Genomic DNA, 10,487 nt, shown 5'->3' with positions numbered 1-10,487 from the left:
ATAAGAAGATCATTAATGTAATCTTTGAACTTGAAGATGACAAAGAAACAAGAGAATAAGAGCTATACAAATCAGTAACTTTTTCGATGTAAATTTTTCTTTCGTTACATGAGGTAGATATATACTATTTGAACTATTATTTAGGAGACATAAATAAATCATTGGCAGGGCTGGCCCTTGGGGTGGCAGGGTGGTCGACAGCCATAGGCCCGACATCCCGCTAGGCTCGAATTGTTTTTTTTTTTAAAAGATTATATGTATTTTTATTAAAAACAACATGCATATTTAATGTTTAAACACAATCACATAACCACTAGCTTGGTCTAGTGGTAAATGATATTACTCACAACCAAGAGGTTGTAGGTTCTGGCCTCAATTGATACATGTTTAATTTTTTTGTATACAAAAGTTTTTTACATAACTCAAATTATAACGAGGTAAGCCCATATAAAAATTAAACTGTTTAAACCCAACAAAATACTCCTTTTACTTAAGCCTCAAAAATATTTTCGCCTTCGACCTAAATTTTTTTTTGTTTTCTCGAAGCCGGCCGTAATCAGTGGTGTTGAAAATTTTCATTCATTTACATAGATATATTTACCCAACACGTTTATAACATCTTTATTGTTTTTGATAGAAAAGCTACTAGCAACAAGCAACAAGGACAGGTTACTTTTCCCCATTGGGCCAAATGAACAAATATAGGCGGTAGATCTAAAATTAATCCGTCGATGCAGGCGTGTCCCATCTGGCTTGTATGGAAGTGGTATTGATGCAATAATTGAACACTTTATACTATATCAAAAGACTAACTTATTAGTTTATAATACATACCTTAGAGCATTCTTAGTCTATTCCCTGTATTTATATAAGGATGTTTTATAAATTATTTGGTATGGTTATGAGTAGTTGTGAGTAGATGAGAGAAAAAATGTTATATAAGAAAGTTAAATTTTGGACTTCACTATTCACACCGTATAATTTTTTAATATTTTCTGAAAGTGGTTGTGAGTGAATGAGAGAAAAAGATAACGATAAAGGCATAAATAGTATATTTAATTGAATAGGAGATAGAAAATGCCATGATTTTTAGTGTAATTAAATGATATATATATATATAGACATATGGTAAGGAGTGGGCTGGGAATGCTCTTAGCCCTTTTCCATTTATTTTCTTTTTTTTTTCTTTTTCAAGAATGGGCGAAGCAAACCTATTAGAAAAAAACAAAAGTACTAGTTAATTGTAGCGTGCTAGCACACATTTAACTAAAAACATGAAAGTCCAGGCTTAAGGCAATGGGAGCCTTGAAGCATTGTACAAGTGCTGAACGTTCATTCGGGCCATGACCACAACAATCCTATAAGGCAAGGTTTGGAATGGAAGCAAGCTACCATTGCCTATTGGCGGGAAGTGGGCTTGTCTTGGTTAGTAGTGCCCGCCACTAAACATCAAAAACTAAATATATTTTATATATAGTATTCCGTTAAACAGTCACATCTGGAAACCCTTTCTACTGTTAGTTTTACATCATTCCAAAACCATAAAACAAAGGCATACAAGTGTACAACCATAACCTCATAATCTCGCATATAACATGGCCACACATATATAACACAATAAATATAAATACAACATTCACCAATTGCTTCAAGAACCAACCTATTCAGCCTTGATCGAGTTCGCCACATCGATCATGAATCGGTATCTCACATTAGATTTCAACAACCTTTCCATTGTTGCGTTCACATAGTCTATCGATATTTTCTCTATGTCTGCAGTTACCCCATGCTCTGCTGCAAAATCAAGTATCTCTTAAGTCTCTTTCAGTCCACCAATATTACTACCCGCAACAAGCTTTCTCCATGTTAAAACCAAATATAAATTATTTCATCATTTTACCTCCACATCATCACATCTTATATAATAATATCTTCTGCTAGTTCTATCGTAAACTAGTACACACTAAACACTCTGTGTTCTCGTTTTACAAACAAAACAAACAAACCCTAGGTTTTTGCTTCTGACACAAGTTTAATCAAATTCGAGCTGATTTCTTATTATGTATTATCTCAATTTTTATCAAATTTTGTGTATATGGTTACTGATGAGCGAATGACTTGACTGAAATCGATCAAGTAGAGACAACTTCCAGAAACCTCTAGTGCACCAAGGTCTAGATGGAGTGTGAGAGGAAAAGATAAATATCTATGTCCAAATTCTATGAACTCTTAAGCCATTGCATTTCTAGTTGAAGGTCATAGGAATAACAAAGTGTTGAACAAATACCTATTCTTCTCTATGCAGAAGATGCACCAAGACTTATCAAAAAGCTATAACTTCAAAGGATCATGTTTCCTGGAAGAGACATCTAATGATGAATTGGATTCCCTTACTCTAGTAATAGATGGACAATTTCTGATTTTGTAAGTTCCGAATCTGGATCACTACAATTATGATATCAACAATCTAGGTGTTGGTGCGGAACCAACACTAGATGATTCAAGAATACAAACACAGTACCAAGAACTTGCTTCAAAACAAACGTTAATATTAACGTCAGGTGCTTAAGCACTATTAATACAATACTCGTCTATGATAACCCTTAGACGGCCAAAATCTCCAGTGAACCAACCACCTAACCCTATACAATGCATTCTATATATATAGGGAACAAACCACTCAAGCCCAATACCTAACCAAAAGCCCACCGAGATCCAAATGGATCTCGGTTTACATATAAATGCCCAACTAAACCCAATCTAAGTTTAACAATAACAAGCATAAACTACAAAATATAGCCCAACAGATTTACCTCAAAATTCCAAAGCAATTGTGTGCATGTGCATATGGGTATTTAGGGTTAGGTAAGTACATGCAATTTGATCTATTAATCCAAGATAACGGGCATTATTTTGATACAGACGTGCTAGTAGCTATAATAACTTTAGTTAGTACACTTTAGCTTTTGTTTAATTATAATTTACCTATACGTCAAATGGATGTGAAAACAACCTTTTTATTTGGAGAAACGGATGACTGGATGAGGAAGTTTATATATATGAGAGAATCTGAGTGATTCGTATTACCCATGAATAGCAATAAGGTATTTAAGAATAATGAATCGTTATTGTTGTATTTGAATTTGCATGCATACACTCTAGTTAGAAGGTGGAGATCTTGAATCCGGGACCACTATTCGAAATCATAGTGATTCAGATAAAAATATTACTTACAATATTTGATAAAGATGATGGCGATAATCAGTAAAGATGGTTCAATCTATGATAACAAATGATTCTTGAGTCTCAGTCAGATAATTTATGAGAATTCTCCTCTTCTTGACTTCTCTCCCTCTTTATCTATTATTCGTACACACCCACACACAATCTCTGTTTTTTTTTTCAAAATCGGACTAAAGAATTTTGATTAGATATTATAACTAGTTTCAATGTGTATTACTAACCATAATATTTTTCAACTTTTAAGTTTCACTCTAAAGGTTCAACTTTCACCGTAAGTAGGCTATATTTTAAAATATAGGTAAGTGAACCGTTTTTTTTTTAGTTACAAACCATTGAGCCAAAGTTAATATTTAGATAATTTTCATATGTATATTAAAAATGTCAGAAAAATGTCTAAAGCCACTATAAATACATGCTAACTAAAACCTTGCATTGAAATCTCAAGTTGTGTTTAAACACCACAAAAATGTTATACCCTTTACTTGCCTTTTCTTTTCTTCTTCCTTTACTATTCATCTTCTTCAAATCCTTATCCAAATCCTACTCAATATCATCACCCAAATCATACCCGCTCATCGGAAACTACCTCTCTATCTATGCCAACAGTCACCGTTTTACCGCATGGACATCGGACCTCATCCACAACTCCCCCACATCAACCGTCGTCCTCAGCCGTCCCTTCAGTCCAACACGTGTCATCACCGGGAACCCCACGGTTGTCGAGCACTTCCTTAAAACCAACTTTCCAAAGTACCAAAAAGGCGATGAGTCGCATCATGTCCTCTTCGATTTCCTCGGAGACGGAATCTTTAACGTGGATGGGGATAAATGGAAGTCACAGAGACAACTATACAGCCATGTATTTAGTACCAAGTCACTTCGGACTTTCGTAGAGCATGTCGTGGACACCGAACTAAACGAACGTCTAATTCCCATGTTATCCACTGCTGCTGCTAATGATACTGTTCTTGATCTCCAAGATATTCTTCAAAGATTTGCTCTAGACAATATTTGTAAAATCGCGTTTGATTATGATCCAGCCTGTTTAACACCATCATTTCCACTAGAAGAATTTTCAGTCGCCTTTGATGATGCTCTTATTCTCAGCATAAAGAGGTATCAAACGATTACCTCTTTAATATGGAAAATCAAAAGGCTTCTAAACATTGGGTCCGAAAAACGACTCAAAGAAGCCAAAGCAGAAATCCTTGAATTCACCAAGAAAGTCATGAATGAAAATCCGTCTGATCATTTGTTATCGCGATTCATAAGCTCGGGTTATTCGAATGAAAATTACTTGATCGATATTGTCATCAGCTTCATATTTGCGGGTAGAGACACGACCTCGGCCGCGTTGACGTGGTTTTTCTGGTTGCTTATGAAGAATCCGGCAGTTGAAAGTAAAATTATTGAAGAAATTAATGAGAAACCAGATTCCCCAACTTATGATGAAGTTAAGGACCTGGTTTATACTCATGCTGCTCTCTGCGAAAGCATGAGGCTCTACCCGCCTGTTCCCGTGGACTCGAGGACCGCGGTTGACGACGACGTTTTGCCCGATGGGACGGTCGTAAAGAAAGGTACTCTAATTCGATAAATAACTTGTAGCATTCCCAATCAATTCTCCGTCTCCATCTCTATAATTACACTAAAAACACCATCTTTTCTCTCTTATTTCAATTAAATAATACTTTTTTTATACTTTTATCATTACCTTTTCTCTCTCATTCACTCACAACCACTTTAAAAAACATTAAAAAAATATAGAGATAAACAGTGTGGATCTCCAAATTTAACCATAAACAGTAATATTTTATCTCTTCTTCACTCACAACCACTTTTAACCATCTCTAAAAAAAGAGAACCCCTCACATAATTTAGAGATTCCATTGGAAATGCTCTTATAATTCATATAAAGTGTAACTAAAAAAAATAAGAGCAGGCGAAAAAAAAAATGGTAACAATAGTTTCATAAAAAAAAATTACGAAATAAAAAGTTATTCCTTTTAGTTTGGTAAATACCAGCACCACATAAAGTCATCCCTTTTTTAACTATATTTAACCCTTTAACATCAATTTAATCATATTTAACCACATAAAGTCATCCCTTTTTTGATTATATTTAACGCTTTAACATCATTTTATCATTTCTAGAGCATGTTTGGGGTTGAGTTTGAAAAATGTTTATTGGCTCATTTTTGTTTTCAAAAAGACAGTTAAAATGTGTTTGGTAATTACAAAAATCTTTTTTATTTTATTTTTTTGAAAGGGTTAAAAAACAGTTTTCTAAAAGCCTCAAATCATGTCTTTTCAAAATGACTTTTTGTAAAAGCCAATAAGCCAATAAGCATTTTTCAAACTCAATCCCAAACATGCTCTTAACCCATAAATAGTTTAACAGGTACGGTGATGAGTTACCATATTTCGGCAATGGGGAGAATGGAGAAGATATGGGGCAAAGATTCGATGGAGTTTCGGCCGGAGCGGTGGTTTGAGAAGGATGAGAAGACGAAGAATGTGAGGTTTAAGGTGAGGGATCCATATACGTATACGGTGTTTCAGGCAGGTCCAAGGATTTGTTTGGGGAAGGATATGTCCTTTTTACAAATGAAGAGGGTCGCCGCGGGTGTTTTACGACAGTTTAAGGTGGTTCCGGTTGTGGACAGGGAACCTGCTATTGTGACGGCAATGACGTCGAAGATGATAGGTGGGTTCCCGGTGAAGATTAAGAAACGAAAATGATGATGTATATTATTAAACTAGGGAATTAAGTGAATATTATGAATAAAGCTCTTCTAAACAACGTTGCATTAATAAAATATAAGTTTATAAATGAAATATAGAATTTATATAACATTAAGGTATTATTAATGTTATACATAGACGTATAACTGTATGAGGAACATGGTTATCTAAAATTGGGTTGCTTAAATTGGTTAAAATCGTATACATAAAATCGATTGAATCTCTTTGTGTTGAAGGTCGAGTGCTCGGTAAAATTGGTTGAAAACCAATTGATCTAACTAATTGAAAGTCGATTGATGGGATAGATGCATGAACCAAATTTGGGAAGTTTTGTTGATATTGAATTGAATCGATGTGACATGATACAGAAAAAGGTTTGAGAAATTGAAGGTTTGAAAACAAAATGATTGAATAGGGAATTTGACAAACTATAAATTTTTATATTTAGCTTGTGGGTGAATGGTCTCTTAAAAGCATTTCAATATATCTATCTTTATATCATTTTTTTTATTATTGTTCTCATTATTTTTTATTGCTTATTTCTATTTTTTAAGGCTGAGGGGTGTGGGGGGCGCGAGAGGGGGCGCGAGTGGGGGCTCCAGCCAATAATATTGTGACGTGTGGCAGAGAGAGAAACTTGATAAGATGGGTGTTGGTTGTGGTGCTCGCGCCCCTGGCCCTGGTGTGGAGGGGCGCGAGAGTGGGCGCGAGCGGTTTATTTTTTTATTTTTTTATAAATGTATTAAAAAAACGTATTATTAAAAAAACAAGAAATTATTTAAAAAAACACACATTTTTTTGAAAATTCATAATAAAAAAAACATACTAAAAATTAAACAAACAATAATATTTAATAATAAAACTAATCTAATACAAGATCATCTGGTCGCCTCGCCCACAAATGTTCAACCAACTCATGTCGAAGACCCCCGTGTATCTCACGGCTCTTGATATTTGCTATGTTATGAAGTTTTTGTTGATCACTGATTGTGGACGGTTGTGGCGGAATGTCACCTTGGTAGTTTTGGCATATAGCTTTGCCCTCGTCTTCTAACGTCATGTTGTGTAGGATAAGACACGTGTAGACGACGTCCATTATCCTCTCCCGAGTCCAGTAACGTATCGGGTTCGCCAGAACATAATATTGTTTTTTATAGCTCCAAAAGCTCTTTCAATATCTTTTCTAGCAGACTCTTGCTTCTTCGTAAAATACTTCCGTTTGTCGGCGATTGTATCTGTAAAAGCTTGAACTAACACAGCCCATTCGTTGTAAATACCATCGACCAGATAGTACCCGTACTTGAAGAGGTCTCCATTTGCAACAAAAGATTGAGGTGGTTCAACCCCGTCGATAAGGTCGTTGATCAAATGTGACTGATCGATAACATTAAGGTCGTTATTTGACCCAGCAACACCAAAAAAAGCATGCCAAAACCAAAGATCCTGTGACACCGCCGCCTCAAGTATGAGGGTCGGCCCTTCATGATCACCACGGTGGAACTGACCTCGCCAGGCCGTTGGACACATAGCCCATCCAACATGCGTACAATCGATGCTACCTAGCATCCCAGGAAAACCATGTTTTTCTGCGTGCACCTCATATATGCGTTGGATGTCATACGTTGTAGGTTTACGCAGATATCTTCGAGCGTAAGTCGATATGACTCCTACGTACAATATGTATTACAAAATGTAATAAATATTTAATAAAAAGTAAAATTAATGTTTTTTACCTTGGCAGAAAAAATGAAGGGATTCACGTGCAACCCTTTTCGACATCTGTAAATACTCATCCAAAGCGTCCGACGAGATGCCGTACGCTAATTGACGGATAGCAGCCGTGCATTTTTGAAGAGGGGTAAAACCGGGAAGACCCCTAGCATCCTCCCTTTGTTGAAAAAAGGGATACCGTGCCTCTAAATCACTCGCTATACGCGTGAACAATTGCCTGCTCATTCGAAAACGAGTTCGAAAATCCGAGTCCGCGTATACCGGTTGAGGGCTAAAATAATGCCTCATCAAAGTATCGTTAGCACCCGATCGATCACGATCACGAGGTGGTGCTCTAACCCTCGGGAGTCGGGGTTGATGGGCTTGATTTTGCAAGAGATTGACCACGGTTGCGGTCAAAACTCCCCCTACATGAAGAAGCAAATCATCCTCTTCGGAGGAGTCGGAATCAGACGAGTACGACGACATTATTTTTAAAAAAAAAATTGGGACGATGGGTTGTTTTTGGATTTTTTTTTGAAGTTGTGGTAATTGATTTATATGAAATGGGTTATATATAGGAAAAAAATTTTGGGTTTTATAAAGGAGTTTGGGATATTATATATGAGTTTGGAGATTGAAGTTGTGCTTGATATGGTTAAAATGGGTTGATTTAGGGGTATTATATAGGATTTTGTAAAGGTTTTTTAAAAAAAAAACCCGAGCTCAACGGCTCTTTTGGGTGGGCCCACCAGCTTTTCCTCTCTCTTCTCCCGCGATCACCCTTGCGCTCGCCTGGAAATCCGCGCTCGCGCCCCTCTCGCGCCCCTCTCGCGCCTCGGTGGTGTGCTGCTCGCGCCCCGGGGCGCGAGCAGATGGCCTCACGCGCCCTTTCTCGCGCTCCACACCCCTCAGCCTAATATCTATGTTTGAATGTATATGTGTAGGTGTGTGAGAGTTGATACAGGGGTTTATAGTAGCTTTTTATATTGGTGAGGAGTGTATGGGGGGTTTTTGTTAATTTATAGGGGGTGGAGATAAAGATGATGAATTGAATGTAGTGATGCTTTTCTTAAATTTTAAAGATAGAGTGGGATATGATGAATGGGACTTGAGAGTATTCTTAACTCATTCTTTAAAATAATGTGACGAGAGTTTATAAATTATATAGTAGGATTTTGAGTTGTTGTAAGTGTAAATTATAGGATAAAGAGAAATTTCTTTTTGTATATTTGAGGAAACTTTGTTTGCCTTTATTTATTTTTAATATTTGTTGAATTGATTGTAAGTAAAGGAGAGAGAAAACTACAATGATAAATGAATAAAAAAAATATCATTTAATTAAACAGCAGAGAGAAATATAAAGTTTTTTAATATAATTTTAAAAATAGGAATAAAAAACAGGCTGAGAATGCTCTGAGTGCTATGATCCATACTCAATCCCTATAATATATCTAAAACCCATAATTTTCTAAATTTCTCAAAATTTTTTAAAACCTTTCATACTTCATTCCCTGTATTTTTATCTATTTAATTAAACAATACTTGTTTATTTCTTTTTAAACTATTTTCTCTATCTTTTATTTACATCCATTGATTAAAAAAAAATAAAGCAAGCAGATATATGCATTAGAGCATTCCCAACCTATTCCCTATCATATATCCACATATGTCATATAATTACACTAAAAATCACTGGTTTTTCTTTATCCTGTTTAATTAAATACCACTTGTTATACCTTTATCATTATCTTTTCTCCTTCTTCCACTCACAACCATTTTTAAAAAATATTAAAAAATTATACGATATTAATAGTAAAATCCTAAATTTAACTTTACCATATAACATTTTCTCTATTCTCTACTCATAACTACTCATAGCCATACAGACATACCATATAATTTACAAATATCTCTCACATATTTTTAGAGAATCGGCTGAGAATGCTTTTAGTAATCACCCCTTAAATATAAGAAATGAGTTTCCTTTCCCCTAATATTTGACGATGGTATGGGGACGGGGATAGGAATGGCATGGAGTGAGTTTTTAAGTTATTTTGTTGAAATATGGAGATGGAGTTACCGAGTTAGACAGTGGGATACACTATGAATGCTCTAATGGTGAAGGAAATCTAATCCTTTGATAGAATGTATGGCTTGTATGGCTTCCGCTCTGGGATCTTATAACATGAATCTCTAAAAACTAAATTTTAAATTACCTGAAATAATTATTTTCCATTAAGTGTGCATCTTTCTTTATCATGCTCTTCCTAGCCGATCCCGGATTATTCCTAAAAACTAAATTGATATTCCGTAAACTGCAAGTTTAAGCGTAAATACTAATATGACATATCTGATGCCACATTATTCTTCATATTAGTTGCGGTTTTATTTCTTTTTAAGCGAATATTTTTGAAGTAAGAAAAATTGTTTGGAATTGACAGCTTCTTGACTTTGACAAATATCGGTGAATTTGACTTACCAACGTGTGGTAAGAGCATTCTCATCCCATCCCCCATAATTATGTGAGGGGGATTGGTAAATTATAGGGTGAGGTTTTGAATGAATGTGAGTGTAAATTATAGGGTGGAAAGAAATATGTAGTGTTTTTTTGTAAATTTGGGGAAAATTGTTTGCCCCTATTTATTTTTTAATATTTGTTGGATTGGTTGTGAGTAGAGGATAGAGAAAACTGTAATGATAAAAGTATTATTTAATTTAACAGGAAAGAGAAATGTAGTGTTTTGTAGTGTAATTATAGAGATAAGGATGAAGAACGGGATGTGAAT

General features: G+C 35.3%; 1 protein-coding gene across 1 annotated transcript; it reads left to right on the top strand.

Annotated features, from left to right (window-relative positions):
* Window positions 1-3,678: 3,678 nt before the first annotated feature.
* Window positions 3,679-5,986, top strand: LOC143532578 (cytochrome P450 94A1-like). Its single transcript, XM_077027597.1, has 2 exons — window positions 3,679-4,823; window positions 5,645-5,986. The coding sequence occupies exons 1-2, from the start codon at window positions 3,710-3,712 to the stop codon at window positions 5,983-5,985; spliced, it is 1,455 nt and encodes a 484-aa protein (XP_076883712.1). The 5' UTR covers window positions 3,679-3,709; the 3' UTR covers window position 5,986.
* Window positions 5,987-10,487: the final 4,501 nt, after the last annotated feature.

This window comes from Bidens hawaiensis, unplaced genomic scaffold (assembly GCF_021521415.1).
Source record: "Bidens hawaiensis isolate Kalapana, Puna unplaced genomic scaffold, B.hawaiensis_p1.1 tig00009479_1, whole genome shotgun sequence".
Classification (NCBI taxonomy): domain Eukaryota; kingdom Viridiplantae; phylum Streptophyta; class Magnoliopsida; order Asterales; family Asteraceae; genus Bidens; species Bidens hawaiensis.
This window is presented reverse-complemented; position numbering and strand designations above follow the sequence as displayed.

Excerpts from the sequence above, each read along its gene's own strand:
- LOC143532578 (XM_077027597.1), top strand. The coding sequence starts at position 3,710 with ATGTTATACCCTTTACTTGCCTTTTCTTTTCTTCTTCCTTTACTATTC. Across the intron at positions 4,824-5,644 it reads TGGGACGGTCGTAAAGAAAG|GTACGGTGATGAGTTACCAT; the intron begins GTACTCTAATTC and ends ATAGTTTAACAG.